This window comes from Echeneis naucrates, chromosome 22 (assembly GCF_900963305.1).
Source record: "Echeneis naucrates chromosome 22, fEcheNa1.1, whole genome shotgun sequence".
In the NCBI taxonomy this organism is placed as follows: domain Eukaryota; kingdom Metazoa; phylum Chordata; class Actinopteri; order Carangiformes; family Echeneidae; genus Echeneis; species Echeneis naucrates.
Window position 1 is genome coordinate 8338812 of NC_042532.1, and position 23546 is coordinate 8362357.

Sequence of the window (23546 nt, forward strand, 5' to 3'; positions counted from 1 at the left end):
AACTTGGCACTACAATTTGGAGCCTTATTAGCTTTGACGCTCCATGTTAGTGCAGAGTGTTGCTGCAGTTTCCTGCTATCGATGCCCAAGTTGACGTATTCACAGACCTTTAGCTTTTGGTTTGACAAGTCATGTCTTCCAGCTTAAATATTTGGCGGCAGCCTGACTGGTCCCTGCCAGCAGATCTGGCTGTGCTCCATACGCCATACTGTACACAGTCAACGAGCAAAGCAGCCTGATGGCCAACAGTGCAACTTTGGATTGCAGAGCCATTCTCCGTTCTTGGAGGACAACACAACGTTTCAGGGGTTCCGTGTTTTAGAGGATGGAAAAGCAGTCATATTATGTCACTAACCGACATCTGGGAGAGGAAGACAGGGAGCGAGCAGGGTGGATAAGAAGAAAATATAGCATCTGAAGATTGCCTTCAGCTTTCCACTTAAGTGGGATTAAGAAAACGTGCGATTTAAACTGCAAGGAAATTTCTTCCTTCACCAGGCGTTTGGAAAAAGTGCAGCAGGCAGTCAATCTTTTGAGCTTATCAAGTGACCAAAGTTGCTCTCTCAGCTTTCTTGACCCTTCATTCTTTTTCGAGACATAGACACGGAGAGAACCTCAACACAATTCTCTGACATTTTCCTCTACTTCTGTTATTTTTACACACAATATTACCCTTCAGTTCATTTGAAATCGATTTTTAATGTCTTGTGGACAGTCTTTCAGCTAGGTATGTGACATACAAAATCTCATTAGGCCGGTCTAATGAAAGAAACTGAGGAGAAAGTTGTCAGATTGCTGGCACTGCCCCAGATATTCTATGCCATCTAATCAAGTTTCATTTGAGTGCAGACATGACAAATGTGCGGGGATGTCTCTATTCACAAGATTGAAATGGAACCACTCTTTCTTTCTCACGTTCTGTTGGCATCGATCAGGCATTGATCATCATGTGACTCTCAAGTAACGCCAGATTTAGAGGCCAACGTAATGACAGAGCAGAGATACAGAAAACTTTCCCAGTATGAGCTGCTTCACAATTTAGCAAAAGTTCAAGTCAGAGGTACTCTGTGCCTTTCTGCACCACAATCACTACTTTGTTTCCACAATGTGACATGAGAAACCACAGTTAGCAGGGGAGAATAAGTGACTTAACTGTGTGTGTACGCGTATGTGTGTGTGGGTGTCTGTCTGTGTGTCTCTCCCAGGTGAGTAGCTGTCCAGGTTTGGCTGTAATGGCTGCAGGGGAGTGCATACGGAGCAGCTTTGCTCAGAGAATAGCGATGGGAGAGCTTGACATAACTCCAGGCAAAAGACTGATGAGCAGCAGAAACATCAGGGGGAGAGGGGTTTGAGCCAACTCAGATGGGACTGTCTTGGATAAGCCTGTCTTAAATGCTTCCATTTATGACTCATTCAAAAAAACAAAACAATACAGAGCTTATTGGGACCAATACAATACATTTCATGGAGATGATTCAGAATAATATCAGCAATGTTATCAACTGAGCACCTCGTGCTTTTAGGCAGAATACAGTCAATAAAATGACATTGATACTATTGAATTCATTGCAGTCTCTAACTTCAGAGTGCCTTATGGGGTTTTATTTGGCTCTGGGGATGATGGCACCAGCTGACACCAACTGTCAGCATGCCAATAGTCTCATTACAAAGAAATCTCTGAATGGCCTTTGACGTAACAAAGAAGGTGTCATCACTTTGATCGTGGCGTCAACATCCCTCAACTCCCGTGTAGATGGAAGTTAAATGACAACACTTTGCCTGATCATTTGAACACACTTCGTGAACAAAACTTGAATAGGAAACAGGATAAAGCCATCAGATTTGAGGCATTTTTCACAATGTTGACTCTGGCTGACAGAAATGTAGGAACATTACTTAGTACTCTTCAGATGAACACACAATTTGTTGGGCACCTGTTCGACTCTTGATGGAAATACCATTTCTCATTTTACATCTACAAGAGGTTCGGAGTCCCTGAGAGTTCATGTCATAATTTATATCCCCTCAGTCAGTCACACAGACCGGTGAATGGGGTTTTTAGTACAATTCATGACCTCATTAAAAAGGAAAACATTGGGAGTGTGATTGATAAGGGATGATGTGTGATGTGGTGAGTTAATGCACATCATAATTTGCTGACTACTCCAAAATGTACATGCAAGACTGGGTGGATTTGAAATACACATTCTCTACATTTTAGATAAATTTAAGGTGTCATTTGAGCTTGTGAATTGTTGTCTGGCTTTTTGAGGTATTAAGGGAGCGATTAAGTGTTTGAAAATGTTTATTCTATCACAGCACCAAACATGCCTTTGGTTGCCAATCAGTAAGACAAAAATGCAGGTCTGGTGTCATTGTTCGACTGTTAACCTGATACACCAGATGGTCTGTTACACAGAACCATCTGGGAAAGGCTTCGCTGGAAACTGTTTGGAAATGGCCAGGTGCATTTCAAAAATATTTGGCAGGTGCTTGGATAACCATCTGTCCATCTCATGACATTCTCTCCTTCTATCTGTCCATTGTCTTGTTCTTCCCAGGTCAAAAGAGCCAATCCCAGTTGGCATCCTAGACAGGTTGCAACCATTCACACCTATGGGCTAATTACAGTCACCTATTAACCTGATCTGCATGTCTTCTTCCCATCTTTGTCACAAAAAATTGGAGCATTAAAGCCTCTGAATGCCGAAACAGTCACTTCTTTGTAACTGCCTGTACTGTAGTTCCTCCCCACTACGCTGCTGAATGAATTTGGGCTTGACAAAACCTAGTCCTGATCTTATGTGCAAGAAAAACAGCTGACTTGCAATGTTAGTTTTCTATTGTTTTTAGCAAAAAAAAAAAAAGCTAGCAAGAAGTTAAATAATCTGAAACCTGCATCTGTCTCACAAATCAATAGGCACTGACACAGAAGCATTTACTCGGAACATTCTGCTAAATATGAGGCTTAAAAAAGGATGAAGGATTCACACAGAAAAAGGAAATCTGGACTCATCAACCAACATGACCTTCTTTCATTCAGCATAAAGAGTCCAATCTTCATGCTGAGGCCTTTTTCTCCGATTGGCCTCACTGACAAGTGGTTACTCAACCCCTTGAATTCCTTTCGGATTGTGCTTGTGGAAATGCTCTTACTTTCACTATTAAATATAGCCATAAATTCTTATGTTGTTATTTTCCGATTTGATTTCAACAAGTGATCGCGATCATGATCATTCAACCTTTTTTTCCCACTACATTTCTTCCTTTGAAGATGATGTTTCCCCTCTGTCCTTCCAGTTTTTAATAATGTGTTGGACTGCTTTTATTAACCCTATTTTAGAAGTTTCAGCAATGTCCTCGGATGTTTTCTTTGCTTGATGCATGCCGATTGACCTTCTGAAACAGATTAAAATCTTTTCCACAACCACAGGATGTGTCTTCACATCGTAGTAGTTATCCAATGAGAGGCTCTTACCTATTTACTTAGTTAAAACACAGGTGGTGACTTTCTTTTGGACAGGCGGTGTATTACCCAAATGAAGAAATTTTTCCAAATATTGTGAAATTGGAGCAAAGGGTTAAAAAGCATTGTCAGATCTCAGTGACCGTCTGGTCAGTCTGGTCAGAAAATGATCTTTAATGTATTTCCTGTCCTTCATTATTATATCATACACTGTCTGACTCCTTCTTTCAGCCTGCTGTTATGTGTAGTAGCATACAGTACTTTTTCCTTGCATGTACCACCCTAAAATTAGCATGTAATATTGATCATGACAATATATGATATGGCAATATATATCTGTAAACTTGATGTGAAACAGTTATATCAGAATTCACCAGTCAAATGTCCATAACTAACCCATGGAGCAATATTTCTGATTGTATTCCTTTTGTTTTCCGCAGCTTGTTCATTTTATCGCTGCTTTATATTTCTCAAAACGGGAGTTTATAACTTGTCTAATAGCTGGTAAATATCTCAACCTTATCTGTTTAATTAAAATGAAGAAAACAGTAAAACATCCGCTGAGGTTTTCAGTAAATTGAGCGAAAGGAAATAGTTCACGGAAATACACAGAAGCGTTCAGATCACCCATGTCTCATTCTCTCTGGTTCACTTCCATCCGTCCTGTCATTGTCCTCTTCTTAATATGAGTGTGTCCACTGGCTCACGCTGCTGTGGTTATCAGTGCTGAGGTCTTCTCCCTGTGGGCACTGCCTCTTTCTTCAAAAGCTGCTTATTAAAACCCCAAACCTGGCCTCTGGGATCCTCTTGCTATCTTTCTCCTTCACCACCTCTTTTTCTTTCCACTTCCCATTTAAACACACACACTTGAGGGCAAAGGTGGGAATTTCTTTCCCGTTTGTTCCACTCAGTCAGGCATGAACTCTTCAGCTTTTTCAGCAACACGAAGCAATTACTGTAATAAGACTCATAAAATTCCCCTGGTGAACCCCCAATGTCATCATTTCACATAATTTCTCTGATAGTGCTTTTATTTTAGACAGCCCTGGCCTATATGATCAAGAGCCTCATGTGTGTGGAGCCCCAAAGATATTAATCATTGCTTTGCAAAATGATGACACCTCAGAGATTCCAGTGATTACAGAGCAACGCAAACTCACCGTATTTAAGCCCTGCATTGTCTTTTTTGATTAGAATCAAAGTTTACTGCCAGGTTTTTATTCATGAAGTCTCTACAGATGCATCGCTTGGTTAGCCAAGCATTAGACAGGGCCAGAGATACCGGATGATGCACTGGCTTGCTACTGAATCGTAAGCACGGTGTTGCTATGTATAGGCCCAGAGCACTCAGAAGAACGGATTTGGAGAGTATAAGACTGATGGCTACTGTCAGACTGCAGTATGGGTGAGTCATGAACACTCCTATTTTCACCAATCTGAATTTCCACATAGTGTCCCCCTCCCATCTTGAGCATTTCCTGCTGGAACAATTGTCTCCTCTTCACCGGCATTTTATTTTTTTATGATTTTGAGCTGTGAGCTGGGGAACAGAAGGTCTGACTGTGATCATTTCAGCCTAATTGACGTCATTGACATTTGACACTACGCTTCTAGTGCTGCTCATAAAACTGGGATGGCTGGAGGAGCTTGATGACACAGTCCTCATCAGTTTATTGTGGCTCATTGTTTACAACTTTATAAACTCGACAGCTTGAGGTCGCAGAGAAGAACAATCCCTTTACGTAATGTGAAGACTCAGTCCTCTGTGCCCTACAACAGAATGTAAGTCTTTCACTGACACTGAATCACCATGACGTGGGAGATAATGAATACAACACACATCCTACAGTCGGACATTGGGGCTATTAAACACTCTATTCAAGGATGTGCTTGTGTTTCACTGCCAAAAAGTACCTCTCGCTTTGTGTTGTTCTTGTCAAGTTCACGCACTTAACAACAAAATCACATTATCATGCTCTGGAGGCTCTTCATTTACCAAGATATTTGACTCAGTAGTGCTGGGATTGTGAAAGCATGAACAGCAACCAGCAGGAAATAGGCTTATTTTTTTCCATCTGCTCCGCTCTGCCCTGATGACAGTGAACATACCTCACAGCCTGTGTGAAATCCCCTGGTGTCACATGTAATGTACCACACCTTGTTCTTAATGATGATGTGCATTGGGTACATATGCACCCGCTAAATTGGAGTTTGGGATAAAGTGCTTCAGTGACCGCTCTATCTGCAGTTCTATTAGCTTCGAGCCTCAGTGCAACTCAGGTGGATATAAAATGTGTTGAGCAAGTTAGACAGATTTCCCATCGGCCCAGAATTCATTGCCTCCAGCCGGGCTGAGACATTGTAGCGACATAGCACACATATGCTCAGAGGACCTAAAGTTTTGTTAAGAAAATAGAATGAAACAACATTTCCATTATCTCTGTAACAGAACTAGTTCCTGCAGTATTAAATCTTATATAGCTAACTCAGGTCAACAACTGATTGCAGTCTGTAATTTTCTTGTCATAATTGGGCTCTGTGTCCGATGACCTCTTTGCAGCAGCCTCTAACATGTAGCATTTCCCTTTCTTTAGACCTTTAAAAATAATCTCTTATTAATTGCAAGCGTTAACACTTAAAGCTCTTTCCCATTCCTGAGAGCATGTCTGCGTGCCCCCGAGGTGCAGTCCTAGAGCTGCACACACACTTCTCATTGCTAAAAATAAGCACTTCTCATGCTCCCCCATCCTGACTTTCAAAAGGAGACACACCAAAGCGGCATAAATAAGTGACAGAGAGGGACAGTGCTCGCAGCTTGAGCTGCTGAAGGGGATTGTCATTATTTTCAGCAACAATTATGACAAAACTGCCCGTCCTGCGCCATCAGGGGACATTTGAATCATCCATGTGAATGAGGCTGATTGGCTCAAAAATGATTTCTTCTCCCACACAACTTTTGGAGAAGTGTTATTGTAGCCTATGTTTAGGAATGATTTATTGATGATACACTTTTGAAATTGTCAGAGTAACTACCCTGAGGGATTGTTAGTTTTAAGACAGAATATGGGCTTCCGATGATGATGTGAAATTATGTCAAAAGTGTCATAGTTGCAGGGATCGCTTCAAATTTTCTAAATTTGCCCAGGAAATTCTATCTGTGCATCTGAAAAGAAGAATGAGTGGTTTCATTTTGTTGTCGCCAACTGTGCTCAATCACAGTACTTCCCCTGGCAAGCCAACCACAAGATACAATAGCCGACCCCTTTGGCCTGGTGTGTGTGCGATAACCAGTATCAGTCTGACATGGCAATAATCCAGGCTCAGTGAGGTTAATAGTGTGTACTGGGTCTTCACCCTAAAGACTTCCACTTCCTCAAGGGTTTTTCATTACAACTCATTGGCTGGGTCCAAAATGGACCTCGGGAAACATTAATTCCTCACCCAGCCTCAATAGAGGTCACTTTGGGTTAATCTTTGTGGCAGGAAGCTAGGCTGTGGAGATGTGGATGACGGATGTATGCCGTGGCTCATGGTCCACCATCACATCTATTTTACTTAGCTCTAATACACCTGTTCCCTAAGTATGCAGAATCATGTGGAGTGAGAATTGAATGTTTTGCATTTTTTGTGAAATCAAAATTTGGGGGCTCTGACATTCTAGGAGTAGGCCTATTTAGCTGCAGCAGACTCGCTGCCTTTGAGCTCTGCTCAAGCACTTTCAAAGAGCATGTAAGGTACTGCGCACCATGACAGCCAGGCCCCCTTCATTTTCATTTAAAAGCCAAACAATCCATCACTGTTGACTGCAGAGGTAAAACAACCTGTGGTATTTCCTCCTGGCACTATGAGGACCTCTCTAAAGTGTCACACTGCCACTTAACATGCCCCTGACATGTAACAGCTGAACACTTTTACACAACCTTCAGTCTGAATAGAGAAGATCCCCATGACTCCATCTCTCTCCTTCTCGCTATCTCTCTGGTTGCTGTCTTACTTAGTGAGCTTGATCTCAGTTGTTTGTCTGTGAGATGTGGCTGCAGTTCCACAGCTTGATAGGTGGTGGTTCATTATGTTGTGTTGCCATCAGCAGTGAGAGGTGGGTCGATGTGTTCTTGCCTTGCAATGAGATTCGGGTTACGACAACGCTCACTTACGTTTCAACAATATATATATAGTATATATGTCACACTCAGCCCACACTCACTCACCTCCTCCCTCGCTACCCCATCAGTCACCTCCCCAGCTGAAGGTCCTCTCCACTCATCAGCCAGCCAGTATTTTAACAGCCTAGATCCTCACAGACACTGCCAGATTGCCGTTGTGTCATGCACTACTCTCCAGCACTCTTTCCTGGACTGAGCTCCTGGTCCCGACTCTGCCTGTCCCTGAACACACCTCCTCCCTGGGAACCTGACCTGCCTTCTGCCCCTGACTGGGAGTTCTTCCTGTGCCTCCTGGTTCTGGTTGCTCCAGTTCTACTGGGAGGAAATGCCTGCTACTTCTTTGAAGACTCTCTTCCTGTTGCTTTGAATGCAGACCATTTTATAATCTATGCTCCTGCTACTCTTGGGTCCTGCCTAAACCGTGACAATATATATAATATGTTGTTGAGCCATTCTTCAGTAAAACCAGTGAAAAAGTTAATACATCCATCTTCCCAGAGTTCAAGGTGTTTTTTGGCTCTTCTAGAGAGATTGTTCAATTGATGGCAAAGTTGAGCTGTCGTCAGGTTGTTCCACCCCTTTGGTCCAGACTGGGAAATTATGGGATGCATCGCCTTGTACTGTGGTACAGCTATTCATGGTGTCAAGAGGCTGAATCCCACTGAGATTGGCAATCCTCTGACCATTCATATAAACAATACGTCAAAGTGTTTTCACTGTAATCTCTTAATAGCTAATAGATGTATTCAAATGTCTGCAGTAGTGCAATTCTGTAAGTGAGGGATGTCCCTCACTGCAACAGTGACTTTCACTCTGCAGTGAAATGAGATACATTAAAGCTGCAAGTCTGGCCACGGCTCATATCCATGTTACGACTGTTTTGGTGATGATTCATTGCTAATTATAAAATAGAGGTTCTAAAAGTAAAAGGTCTTAAGACTTCCTGGCTTTTTCTCAGGCTGACAGTTTTTTAAATGTAATTTTGTGCATTAAGGCGTCAAGAGACATAGCCTGTGAGGTCAGTACCTACTGACCTCTGTTATTGACTTAGTCCAGGTTTCTGTGGTTACCTTAAATTATTCCTTCAGTCTTATGGGAAAAGCCATAACCACTTTAATTAGTCCCTGTGCCATTTAACTTTACATGCTCATACAGTGCAACTCTGTGGACCAGTCCCCTCTTTTCCCCTCCCTGTAATTGAGCTGCAGCCAGTGTTTACAAATTCATTCCTCTATCCCTCCTAATCTGTTTGGGATCAAGATTTGCTAAGTAGCCCGGCAAGACTTAGTGAGCGATGCCCTGTGCTTTGTGAGCGGACACAACATTAATAACTCGAGTTAAATAGTTATTATCCATTGCCTTTATCACACTGACTAAACCCAAGGTATTCAGAGTGCTGAACATGACCAGCATCAATTAACCACCTCACGTTATGCATTCAGGCAGCATTAAAGTATGACAAGTGAAACATAATTGGGTATTAAATCGTATTAAATTGACCATTGAGTCGAGCAGATTAGCTGCATGTTTCATATATTCCCTGTTAATTCATGCAAAACAGCATAAATCCATCACAAGCATGCCTTTCTGTATACTTTGTCTTTTTTCACCTAGCCCTATGTAAATTCATCCTCTTCTCTGGCCCTCTTTCCTCCTGTGCTATGCTGCATTTCTACCTCTTTTGACTACAAACCGATGAGGGGCATCGCAGCACTTGTCCTCATTTGCAGCAGCATCACATATTCTTGCAACGACTTCACTGAACAGAACAGTGTGTTGGGTTTAAATCACACCTGCAAATATTTAATACTTTGTAACTCTTGTTTTCTCAGACTTGTGTAATCTCTCTGATGAGGAACAGGAGGCAAAAAAGACAATGAAGATGAACTCGCATGTTATCCCACCTGTTTTGTTCCTCCTTCGATTATGATCGTTAGTGCTTACAATGAAGTAATTATTGTGGGCTCATTCATTTGCAGCATGTGGGCAGATCACACGCACACATTTTTCAAAGCGCATGCCTCAAGGACAAGCATTAGAGGCCAATCAGGAAGCACTGTGATGCAACGATGCAGTCGTTACCCCCTGGGGCTCGCCTTGTTGGAAATGGAAATGAGAGTGGGAGGGATATCACAGCTGCTTTAATTGATTTCAGTTGAGGGACAGACAACCCAAATGTTGTACACTTTCAATATTCATTCCGACAAATCCTAATATGTGGAGGGCCCATTTTGTTGTGAGAGTGATTTACTGCATAATTTAAACATGATAGCAACAATGAAGCAAACGGTGATGTAACTGCCAGAGAGGGGGCTACGGGCATATTTAATTAGCCTTTTCTTCTCATGATGCAGAGCAAGCATGCCAAAAGTTTGCTCTGCCTCTTCCTCTTCAATTTCTTCCATTTTAAAGCAGAGAGATTGAATCTTTTTATTAATTATTATTTAATCTGATGTTACGTTCGGAGTAAACATTGTAAATGGGTCCCATCATAATTTCCCGTAGCTCTTGTTGACATATTCAGATTACTTACTTACTGCTTACTTAACTTGACTGCCAAACACCAACATGTGTGAAGACTGTGACTTCTGTTTACAGATTGATGATAAACCAGTGATCAGGTACTGTTATTCTGGCACACAAAGTAGTGTCTGATTTTTTTTTTTTTTTTTCCCTGTAACCTTACGTCGGTCTTGTTGCTGTGATGCTGTATTTTGATCAGCCCGTGCGCGTTGGATTGTGGAAAACCAACGATTGAGTAGTCAGGATGTGTTCTCTGAATTCATACCATGGCGTGGAGAATTTCTGTCACTTTAGTAAGAGCCTATTGAACGTTACAACTTAGTTTTAAGGACCCGGCCTCTGTGCTTAGAAACAACCAGTGACAGCTACCACAGTGGCCCCAGGCAAAGACCAAGATTCTGGTCCTCACTGTGATACGCTTAAGCTTTGTTTCTAAGCAACCTCCGGCTCAAACCTTGGTAGAAATGAATGAGAGTGAGTTTCTGTCGAGTGTTGATGGGGTGGGCGGATGGAGGGATTGATGTGTGTTCGATGGTAGTGACCCCACTTAAAAAGTGTGTGTGTGTGTTATGTCACAGATTGCTTCTGGAGTAGTGTTGAACTTTAGAACAACCTTTAGCTGTCTTCTTTCTCTGGGTTTCTCTGGTCTGTTTTATCAAGCATGATACTAATATTCTAAAAGTTGTCATTTTGGGTTTTTTAATGAAGTTTTTGTAAGAGTATTTGATTTGCTGCCACAGTGTTATTCGCCATAATGCTCAGCTATCGTGGATTCTGTCTTTGCAGCAGCATATTCCCAAGAGCAGTAATTCAACTGTGCCTCCAAGTGAAATTATATCGTCACCAAATTTTATTGGAAGTTTGGTGTTCCTGCCAAAATGTTGCTCTGGTATTACTGAATAGTGAGCAGTGTCTTCCATTCCCTCTTGTCTGCCACTCGGCAATCTACCGATTTCCACAAACAAATACATGGTGAAATTCAGTAGTTGTAAGGTTGTAAAATGGTTCATCCCATCCAGTGTGTTTGTGTTCATAGCGAAGATCCATGTTTTCCACATCACCACATCCCTTTCATCCCATTATAGCTACTTGTGTTGGATTTGGAGGGAGGGCAAGATCAGCTCACTCTATCAAGTTATTACGGGAATCATGCAGTTTTTAGTGACTACCTGGGGATGCAAATAAGCCGACCAGCCCTCCTAAGAGTGATTTTTGCACAGCTGTTGATAATCAAGCCTTCCTCTTAACTCAGACGTGAGAGAGCCATTAAACAAGGTTCTTTCACCATCAGCTATCATAACATGTTGTCCATTCACATGCGAGTCATGAATGAAGAATTTAAGACACCAGCAAATTGTTTGAAGAGATATTCAGGATCCAGATGACCAAATTGCTATGTGTAAGACCAATGAATATTCCATGACCTTTTTGCAATGAACTCTTCCTCATCATTTTTGGATCACTGTTGGTCTGCTATTGACTTTCGGCATCAGCTTGTGCAATGCAAAATGCAACAGAGCAAAATTCAATCTGAATTGTTTCCATTAAAATGAAATGAGCAGTTTATTTTTTTTCCTCTTTCCTCTATTAATGGTCGTTCATTTATTAATGGCATAAAATCTATCTAAATATTCTAAATATCTGAAGCTTGAAAATGAATCTATATCAATTTGTATAATATTTTAAGATTTTAAATCATCTATGGTCCAATATTAAGACAATAATGTTTTGCTTTTCAAATGGGATTTTTTTTTCCTTGATACACTGGACTCTGTTTTCCACATGTCAGTGAAACTCACTGTAAGTGGATGGCTTCAGTTAGTGATTATAACTACTGTTTGCCCGCTCGTTGGCTGGTAAATAGTCGTTGAATGATGCATTTAGAGTTCATAGCACTTTTTCATGTCAATGCCGTTAAATGAAGCCATCAAAACACTAGGATAGGCACTTACTCTAATTACATTTTACATTTGTCTAGATTCACCTTTGCTCCCCTGAGTGACATGCAATCCTTCTCCTTTCCACATCAACACATCAATGCTCTCGTGTCTGTGTGCACACAGCTGAGTGTTTTATTGAGGTTTAGAATAGCAGTGTGTTTCAGTGTCTGAATTTCTCCAGTCACATGCAGTTCATGTGAGCCTTCTGCTAATTAAGGCTTGTTTCCACCCTCGGATGTTGTCAGTGCACTTAATTTTTCTGATCTGATTTTCTCAGATGAACATCAAAGCAAATCATTCAACACACTGATTGATTTTATGGCTCTAATGTTCTGGCTGACTTTAGGGAAAAAGGCAGGTGAGGGACAAGCAGCTGAACTGCAGTGTCAGTATCACTCCCATCTGAAAAAGTCATTATGGCTGGCCCCCACCCTCTGCTCTCCTGGCTGCTGTGGTCTGCACAGAGGAAAATTGCATTAGAGGGGAAAGGATTTCAGTTGTCTTCTTTGAGCTGAGGACTGTGGATGCCCGCGGCGTTCATGGGACCTGTGTTGTTTTTAAGATAAGTTCAATGACGGCACTGTCTCAGGGGACTGAAGGCTGGCTTGGATTTTTAGAGCTTCTCAACTGCCTCGGACACACGTCTCGATTTTAACTTTTTTTTTTTAAATCCCTGCAAATAATAGTATGTGACTGTCTCTCATTTTCTCCTGAACTCCTTGGTGGCTGCAAGGATGGCAAAGGATGCGAACTTCTGAGCATGTTGCTATGACAACCAGGAACAGTTCTGAGGCTTCCTTAAACAAGTTGCCTGGCAATGCAGTCCTGGCTGTTACATAAGATGGGACTTACTCTTTCTCACACACTCACACTCAGGGTTTGTCCTGTGGCAGAATTTCACATTCAGCATGATTTATTCATATCTGGAGAGCTGCACTGGATTTATGATTCCACCATGTAAATGCAAGCCCATGCAATCTACCACACTTGGCAAGAGTTTGCGCAGGGGCATTGTTGGACTCCTAGTCAATTTCTGTAGCTGTTGTCAATAAAAAGGGAGCTTTGAAGGGATTTAGAATGACAAGAAGCTTGTTGTTTTTTTTGTTTTTGTTTTTGTTTTTTTTTTTTTGAACAAGAGAATGATATAAAGATAGCAAAACAGTTTGTTTAAAGATTATGAATGCAGCCTTTTGCCTTCAATTGCCAGACACAAAAGAGGAGCCAGAAAGTTGGGAGGCACAAAGGTGTCGAGTATTTCAGGGAGCAGGGAATGCTGATCCCGACAATTTGTTAAATTTTTCTGTCACCTATCGTTCTCCCCTCACTTTGACTGGTGCAGAGAGAGTGGAGGTGAGCAGGAGCGCTGAGCAAAGCACAAGATAACACAATTCATCATCAATGAGTTCATGATAAGTATTCAGACATTCAGAAGTGTCACCTTATCTGGCAAACATAACCTCTCTGCAGCTAAATACTATGGCTGCCTTGAGCTAGCCACTCTGTGAAATTGGGTGTTAGAGAGGAGAAATTGCCATTTTACATTGTAGGGACAGCCTGCCAATAGCCAAATCATTTTTGAAGAGATTGTGCTGAGGCTGATAGAGCTCTTTCGGGGGGTTACAGGAACACTAATGTCTGCTTTTATGGCTTCTGTTTTCTGTGTATCAGTGTCATTTTACAGCCTCCTTACCTGTTAGCTCCCAGAAATACAGCCACGAACTCTCTTAATCATCACTGCTGCTTAGAAGAGTTCAGTAAACAATACCCACTTGCCTTTGCTAACTTCTCCTTGCTCTAATCTTTCCCTGCATGCTTGCATGGAAACCTTCGTGCCCCTCTGGGAGAAAGATAGAGAGGTGTAGGCTTTGATGACTGGGGAAAGTGGAAGGGAGTTCCCGTCTCACATTCAAACAGACCTCTCAGGTTTGGATGTGTAACCACAAGTCTCTCTGTATGACAGCAACCAGAGGCTGAAGTGCAGTGAGCCAAACATGCATCTGTGCAGTTATATATCAGCATGTGTCTGTGCAGGCTGGGAGGCTGAGTGACTTGAGTGACAGACTCATTTTAAAATATGGATTTTTAATAATGAAATATTTATAATTCCTTGGTTTGATTATAAGACGGGCCAAAAATCCATACATTGATTGTGTTTTGTTTTAGTAGAATAGTTTCTGTCAACAGCCCTATAAAGCCCTATAAACAATCTTGCTTTTTTCAGTGTGGGCTCATAAAAAGAACCTGCTTCAGATCAGATCAGTATGTATTATGTGATTTTTGGGGCACTGCTTATTTTCCTATATTTGTTGATGCCTTTACATTGTCTTTGAGATGGAAATATGCAACACCACCCCTCGGGAATCATTTGCACTGTTTTTGTTATCTTCTCTGACTAACTTTAGGTTTCATCTACAGTTAATCAGACTGTCGCTAGTTTAAGGCCTTCTTCAATACAACATGATGCCTATTTTTTTCTTAAATGAGCCCAATCAGAGGAAAACACGCCATGACATGACATGCATTACGGCACAGCTACCATGTGATTGACTGTCCCACACAAGGTGACCTGCCTGATAACAAGGATAGATTATAAAAAAAATTAAGTTGGTGACAGACAATTTACAAACTGGGGGGCTCAAAACAGCAGTCGGTGAATCAGTGATTGATGTCTTGGTGGGTTGCCGCCTGGTTAAAATGCAGAATTTACAACAAGGTCAGTAACATGTGTTAGCTGTTGTTCATTTTGCTATCAAGAGGCTAATGGTCAGTTTCTCCATCATCGTTTCCAAATGGCTCAGTATTTGCCTGTAAAACTCCAAGCAGGCAATTTTCAGGCTTTAATGCGTTGCTGTTGAGGGCTCAAGAATTGTGTGGGGACAGTAAGCAAAAATGTAGCAAAAAGATATTAATTCATCCTTTACCGCTTATCTGTTTCTGGAAGACTCCCTGGACCGGTCGCCACATCGTCACAGGGCCAACACAGAGAGACCAACAACCACTCACACTCAGACCTACGGGCAATGTAGAGTCACTGACTAACCTAAACATGATGTCTTTGGACGATGGGAGGAAACTGGAGCACTCAGAGGAACGGGGACAGGCACAGGGAGAACACAGAAAGGCTCTAGATCCTGTGACCTTCAGGGCAGCAACGATAACCACTATGACACCTTGTTGCCTGGCAAAAGAAATGTTTTTTTTTTAAATAAAATAATAAAATAAATGTGAATACTTTTAAAAGATAGCATAGTAAAAGTAGCGTTAATACACTGAGGTTGTTGTGTATATAAGTCTGCACACATGACCTTCTAAGGGTCATAGTTATAAATCTCCAGTTTCCATTAAACAGGTTAGTGCAGCTAAAATGTTAATTCGGTATAAAATGTCATTAACACCAATTCATGGTTCAATAAAGTAGAAAACACAACACTTCAGGATCAGAAGGTGAGAGGTGGGATATTATTTTCAATATGCAACCCAAGAGAGTGTGCCAAGATGTGCCAGTATCCACTCACATCTGGAACACTTTGACATTTAATCAAATGTTTCTACAGCAGTATGTCACTTGGCATTTCACAGAGGGGCATTTTTTTTGAGAGCTGGTCCTTTTTTGTTGTTCTTTTTTTTTTTCATTGTTGAAATTGTTGCTCTCTACATTCATTTCATACACTGACTCCTCTGTAAAACAGCCCAGTGTGATTTCTGCTTGATTTAAGGCTACTTGTGTGAGCAGGTCCTCCCCTATTGTGTCACTGTGTGAGCATATGTAGTGCTGAGTCAGCTCACAGTCATTTCACAGGGTCTTTGCTTTTGTAATTCACGTCTCAGCTTTAGGTGTCAGTCACAGCATAGAACATGAAAGCAACACTTTTTTTTTTTCGGCCAGAGACAGATGGCTGGACGGAGGGAAAATATCAGTGATAAGTAATTGGCTCCCAATTGCTGTGGCAGTTTGAAACAGCTCAGTTAGCTGAGTATTGCATGGGCAATTAAAATGTTGCAGGTTCCATTTCACCTCAGGGCAGACACTTGAAATGTATGCATTAATCATCGTGCGCTGTCACTTGGATGGACAAGTGAGCAGAATTTCTGTCAAAGCGGTTAGCTGAGGCCTTATTTGGATCAGTGCTGCGACAGTGGATATCATGAAGCTTGCAAAGCTGACAGTCTTGATACTTCTCCATCGGCTCCCTCTCAAGTCTAATAGCTCAGACCATTGCTGATTTGCCCCAAGGGTTGAGGACACAATTCCCCTTACTTTGACTTTCTAAAGAAAGGCCAGAATTCTGGGGAGACTGCATTTAACCTTTGGGAGATGGATAAGATCGATTGATTTGTTTTGCTCAGAAAATGAGGGGTGTGACTCTCCTCAGGCCTGTTGGAAGCGCTGCTGCGAGCGTAGAGAGACGGGCCTTCCTTATATTGGAAAACACATTTTTATCTTCTTTGGTTACTGCTGCTGTTACACTATGCTAGAAACCTTTTCATATCTTTGGCATTCGTTCTGAATGCAATTAATACATTATGAATATGCTAGTCTGCCACTTTACAAGGCCACTTCGGCCATTGTTTGCTCTATTCTCACATAATTTAGTTGAGCACGACAAGTAAATAACCAAATTAAGATTCTGAAGCAGTACTGAAGCAGGGCATTTGGTGCCAGGCAACTTGAGATGACAGATTCTTTCTGTGACCCAAAATATTAAAGGCCGTCCTTGCAAATCTCTCATGTGCTGCCTCAACACTGGGTCTCTCTCTCTTTTGCAGTTGCCTTTGTCCTAATCCTCTCTTAAACAGGACTGCAGCTAGCCACCATTCAAACTACTGCCAAGTCTGAAGGTCACACGCCTTTGATCTCCCAGTCTAGTCCAGTGCTTTATTATCCTTTAACTTTGTTTTCAACTCCAGTTAGGGTCTGAGCCAGAGGAAGAGTGGGAGCTGTCAGTGATACTCAGTGCAGATATAATGCTATTTAAATGCTAATGTGTTAAAAGGAGCAAGACGACCTTTACTCACACTCTGCACACAGGCGGAGTAGCAGCACAAAACAGAAGCCTTAATAAATGAGCCTCTTCCTCTGACTCTGTTTCCCTTCCCTGCACATCTTGTGTCACATTTAAGGTGTGCTTATCAAAGTCAAGCCCAGGAGGGCTGGGACAACATTATAAAGCTGCATATTTGTTCAGGTGTTCAGTCAGACACAACTGGATGATTGTAGGGTGATGCAGAAAGTTAAGTCAAATGCGATTGGGTTATTTTTCTCCTGCCTATTTATCAAATGCAGCGCAGTAAATCTGCATTGATGGTGAGTTGGATAAGCCTTTAGTGTAAAGAAGATGGCATAAGAGGCCTGCCTTTTACTTTTATCTCAAACCTGATTTGGCTTCTTTTGTTTTTGTCTGCAAAGTTTTAACTCTTCATTACATCAGGATTTAAAAGCACAACGGACCAGCCAATAATTGAAAGTAAATGCTTTCATAATACAGTGTGCCACGTTGAAATTTCACTGACGCCCAGTTTCAGAATTCCCCATCCATCCTTGCAGTACATCTAAAGTGGTTGTCACCCTTGCCAAGAAGCCGATAATGTGATGGCAGGTGCTTGTATCACAGTAAAAACAACAAGCCCTCTCCGTGTCCACAGATGTCGCAGATACTTGTCTCCCTGTTTGCGGAGCAGTTGCCAGTAGGATCCGCACTCACCGAGAAAGCCTCTTTCCCTCGAGCCTGCAAATCTGTAAATATTAGATAACTTATAAATACTTTGTAAGGCTTACTTTGCCAACCACAAATCTACTTTTTTTCTTACCTTCAGCTAAATTACAATTCTGTATCAGCAGAGGGAAGAGGTGAAAAAGGAGAAAGAGAGATGGCGAGCGAATGAGTGTGTCATCTGTCATATAATCCCTGAAAATGCCACAACTCTGCCGGCAAATAATTTATTCAGTGCGGCTCCCTGATGCACCTCAAGGGATAGTCAGCCGTCAAAGAGAGGCCTTGGAGTAAGACAGTGACATAACATCACACAGAAATGTGGCATCACTCATCAGTCAATAAGGCGCCGCCATCCTTTCGCTGTAATTACAAGCAAGTGGTGAACTTGACTGACTTGGGCAAAGCAAGTTAACCCAGCATAGCCTGTTGAATTTTACTTCGTAGTGATAATTTTGATGGGCATTTTCAGCCTGGTTATGTGCAGCCTTACAAAGAACAGTTCCTCCTTGGGGAAAAACATCTTATCCTTTCCCCCTCATTCACGCTCAGAGTTACTTGGATAAATTTTACATCAGGCTGCCAAGTTGACATCCTCATGTAAGACTGGTAAACAACAAGAATTTGTTTTCATCTAGACAGATGGAGGACGACAGCAACAGAAGAGTACGGCTGCACCTCAGGGGTTGAGATCTTAGACCTCATTAAAAATAACTTTGAAAGGAATAAATTTTGAATCCAATTTGAGAGATGAAAAGAAATTATCCACCGTTAGTCACGACTCACTAACAGCATAGTAAGCCATTCTCATTTTTTTCTATATGTGTGTGTGTATTCATAAATGTCTATGATATGTATTCACATATACATGCATGTATATTTTGATGCATCTTTTCCATTTTTCAAAACACACACCGACTGACTGGTTTCTGACTTGTATAATACAGTCATATCTTTGTTTTATTTATGTAAATGTTTTAAATGATCAGAAATGTTGTAATTTCACTCATCATGCCAATATTCAGTGGAGCACATTATAAATTTGTCAGTGATTTTCACAGTCCATGCACAACGCAGCCTTTAAAACCTGTTTGTGGTTCAGCTATTTTTGTCGAATTAACAATGGCACCAAATTTGAACTTTTTATGGCATTCATAATAATGATTTTTTTTTTTTTTTAAATTCATTATAAGATTTTTAACAGGTCGCACTTAATTGGGGGTTAAAGCCACAAGTGTGCAGTGAGGAATACGGGCGTTTAAGAGACAGATTTCACCTTTTTATTTGGAAGAACAGGAGTATTGAGGAAATCAACATGGTTCTGGTAGTCTGCTAGCATTCACTTGTCCATCCTTCTCAGAAACAAGAACCAATGCAAGTTAAGCAAAGGGCTCTTCCTCCCACCACAAAGGAAGACACAAGTGTCTTTATTAGCTTCAGACCACTCTAGTAGAAATTTTCCCAACCAGTCACCACTTTCTATGTGTCACAAATACATTGCCTTGTCATCTTGAGGAAGTAGAAAAGTGATTGCCCAGCAAAAACCTGATCTGAGGTCACCTGGCCTAGCATTTCATAGTCATTTTCCACCCCAGGTCCATCTTAAATCAGGTAGAAATATACGATGAAGTCCTCAGAGGGTCGGAGTGGATAGTCACATTATTTCATGTTACACTGTGCTATTACCTGAGCAATCTGCCAAGGTACAAGAGCAAATGGTTTTCATAGTGAATAGGACATGGCACACTCAAAGGTTTATTGGATGTTATGCCCAGCTCACAATTAATTGAAAGATCAAGTGCAACCCTTTGAACCATGTGCCTGAGGAGATATGGACAGTGGGTGTTTGCTCCGAAACAAAGCCCAGTCACCCATTACAAATAAGATGCTAATATACTTTTAAAATGCTACAGTTTGGTTCAAAAACTCACTTCATAGTACAGAAAAACTCTCCTTGATTTTATGGAGTTTGGGAAAATATGCAGGGTTTATCAACCAAATGACAAGGGAGTCATGCAAGGGAGCTTGGCTGAGGTTATTTTTGTTTTTGTTTGTTTGCTTGTTGCCTTCCGCCAGACAAGGCATTGATAACTCTGAAATGTGACCTGGAGAAGATTTTCCAATATTCCGCTTTTATTGCAGGTCCTTTGATGAGAAAGACCAAACAAAGTAAGAGACAAAATGATAATTCTTTAATTTAAACTCATCTTTACAATTGTAAGATTTTACATTTTCATTTGGCAGAATCCGAGCCCAATTACCAGCTCAAACTTCATAGAAGAAAATTTATCCTAAAGACCTTTACACTTAGTTATATTTTGTATTTGAATCTGTTGGAATATTTGATCGTTTCTAAGTTAGAAACGGATGATAAAGTATACTATTCATTATTATTGTTTCATTAATAACACGGTGCTGATGTAAACCAAGGACTTTTAACCCTCATGGCCCTGACACAAGTCAAAGGAAGGACAGTGTAATCACAGTGGACGTCTGCGGTGGAAACCTTTCCTCTGATTAAGTTAAACACATTGAAATAGAGTGCCGAGACATCTGCCCTTGGTGACTGATCACACAGAACTGAGTTTTACTCTAAGACTACATGGCCAACAGAAAGGAAAGGAGGTTGCATTTGGTAATCCCCTCCCAAGGACAGCTATCCGGCCACAAGGCTCATACGCTCTCCTCAGGGGTTTGATGGATGGCACAGGCACCACGGCGTGATAGGCTATTACCTCACTTTGCATTGGATAAATGGCAATGCAGACTGCTACCTGTCGCCTGTCCTTCTCCTTCGTTCGTGCTCTCTTTTTTCCCTGTCTTTCCAGCACTATGCTCTCACAAACCTGAACAAAGTAGAAAAAATAGGTCACCTGAGATTTTGTTTGGGGTTTTGTGTGTGTGTGTGCCATTTGTAGTGAAAGAAAATGTTGAGCAAGAATATGCTCATCACCCTTAACTTTAAAATAATATTTATTTCACCACAGGTATAATCTATCCTCTCTCTCTCTCTCTCGCTCTCTCGCTCTCTTGCTCTCTCGCTCTCAGACCAGCAGTATTCATGGTCTCCCTCGCAGTGCTTCGATGAGGACAGCTACTCTCCTCCACCCAGGAACATGAAGGGTCTCTCTGGCGGCCGCCCGACGCAACTGCAGCTCACCTCTCCCACCTCAGTCCACACCTGCGGCCTGGCTGAATGTGACCATTCCCTGGACCACCACCTTCATCATGGCGACTCACGGCCCCCCTCCTACCTCCTCAGTCCAACTGAAAGCTGCCCCCTTGAAGGTCACCATCGCTGTTCCCCTCGGAGCTCCATCCACTCTGAGTGCATTGTGATGCCGGTTTCCATGTCGGCCGCTGATCACTCCATCTCTAGTAGCACTTTCCCACGCATGCACTACGGTAGCGCTTCACGGGACAGCGGTGAAAATACTTCTGGCGGCAGGGACTCCCGAGACGATGGTGGTTCCTCCCATGGTGGCAGCAGCAAAATGAACCGAATCCCAGCAAACCTTCTGGACCAATTTGAAAAGCAGATGCCCCTGCACCGTGATGGCTTCCACACATTGCAGTACCAACGCACCTCGACCACAACCACAACTACAGAGCAGCGTAATGAAAGCCCCGGGCGAATACGCCATTTAGTTCACTCAGTTCAGAAGCTTTTCACAAAGTCACATTCTCTAGAGGGTTCCTCAAAAATGAATGGTACCAAAAGCGACTCACACCGGGAGAGCTCACACCACCACCATCACCACCACCAAGGCCACCACAAACACAGCAAACGCAGCAAGAGCAAAGACCGTAAATCTGAAGGTAGCGGCAAGCAGCGCTCTGGAGGTTGGTGGAGCTCGGACGATAACCTGGATAGTGACAGCACATACAGAACACCAAGCATCATGTCACGGCATCCTGTGGACCACATCAGCCACTGCTACCCCGACTCCATGCACGGCCACCTGGCAGGAGACCTTTCACTAAAGACCTCCAAAAGTAACAATGACGTCAAGTGCTCGGCTTGTGAGAGCATAAACATGGCGCCAGAGGGCAAGTTTATGAAGAGGAGCTCCTGGTCAACGCTAACTGTCAGCCAAGCCAAGGAGGCCTACAGGAAGTCTTCACTCAACCTGGAAAAGCCCATGACACCCACTGATCTCAAGCCCAACCTCAGGCCCTGCCACTACCTACAGGTGAGTTTGGCCAACTTTGCTCTTTGCTGCTTGTTACTGTTTTCCTGCCAAACACAAGAGCTTCTAATTTCACTGATTGATGCCACTTGATGCCACTTCATTGGCGAAGACTGGTAAACAAATGCATGGATCTGTGGTTAAATAATGAGTATTTAACGGATGTGTTAAAAGAAGAGTTGGTGGTGATTTGAAAGGAATCCTATCTGATTTAATAGAAGCAAGCAAGTTAAGGGATTATATGAACACTTATTTTGTCTCTCAGTCATTAAAGTGATTGTGTGTGTATGTAAAATTTGATGCATTGCTACGTTTGTCCCAAAACCTAAGCCTGGACAATGCAAGGGTCCATTTTTTATATGTGCCATTGAATTGGCAAGGAAGAAAAGTTGCTCCCCACCTCTGGATTTCTGATTGATCTAAAAGTCTTTGTTTTGTGTGTGACTGCTTTGGATATTACAATGTGAACCTGTCCTGTGGCTCAGCATGTGGCGGCCAGTAGAACGGAATCACACAGCAGGATGAATCAATTAACTCCGCAAATGATCTGCTCCGCACTGGAAGAGTCAGCAGAATGAGAATAAAAGACCAGAGATCAATGTTGATTTTTACCTTGTTGTTTGCTTCCATGCTACATAGGCCCCAGCTCTGTAAAAGGTTTGCATTTATCTCAGAGCCACGGCTGGCTCTGCGGGGGATCCCATAGCACTGCGGGGATCAGTTCCAAGTTAGTCAGCATTTTCCCAGATCTTTTCTCACAGGTGTTCTGTGCGTGCCTAAGGCTATGAGGAATAAGAAGGCCTGATTAGAAATCCCTAATTGCAAATCCAAGCAGGGAAAAAAATGATTTTGGAATAGTGTTTCTCAACAATGTGGGATCTGATCATCATATAAGTACTGCCTGCAGCCAAAATAAAGTCAGCACTTCAGCACTGAGAAAGGTACTCCAAGCAGAGAGTGTGTCTTACAGATTAAAGACTGTTGTAACTGGAAAGCCAATGCATTACTCAAATCAGCCAGTGGGGCCAATGTCATCCAGAAATATTTCAGGGGGCCAGTTTTAACTAGCATGTTGTTGAATATAAGTGGTGGTCAGTTTCAACTGGACGGACGATGTATTCATCCACTCAATATTTTTACATTCCCCCTGAGTGCAGTAATCTCTTAATGAGAGTCGCTGTGTTTTGTGCCGCCCCTTCCCTTCCTTACTTCCACTTGGTCATTCAGCTGAGGTAGTGTCCGAGTCAATGCACTATAAACACTTCTAAAAATATCCTGCTCTCCTGCTTCCTGTCGCAGGGCTATTTTTAGGCCAGCGTTATCAATCCAATCCGTGCAGGGTGACACACCTTCTTCCCCTGAAGGAGAATCAATGCCCTTTCAGAGAGCTGGAAGATGTATCACAGTAGAGAGGGAGAGAAAGTTGCAGATGTGTACCGCTGAGACCTGGATGTGCCGAGATACTCCGGGGACCAGAGGGGAGGCTGTTTTTACTCACCATGGCTACTGTTGCTGCTCATCACCACGAGCACTCAGGCAGAAAGATGAAGCCA

At 42.2% G+C, this 23546-nt stretch overlaps 1 protein-coding gene across 1 annotated transcript in view; it reads left to right on the forward strand.

The window, feature by feature from the left end:
• Window positions 1-23546, forward strand: part of dlgap2a (discs, large (Drosophila) homolog-associated protein 2a) — a 133275-nt gene that overhangs the window by 68771 nt on the left and 40958 nt on the right. Inside the window, exon 5 of the mRNA XM_029493720.1 lies at window positions 20852-21996. Coding sequence (XP_029349580.1) covers window positions 20852-21996 — 1145 coding nt within the window. The remainder of the gene's footprint in view (window positions 1-20851; window positions 21997-23546) is intronic.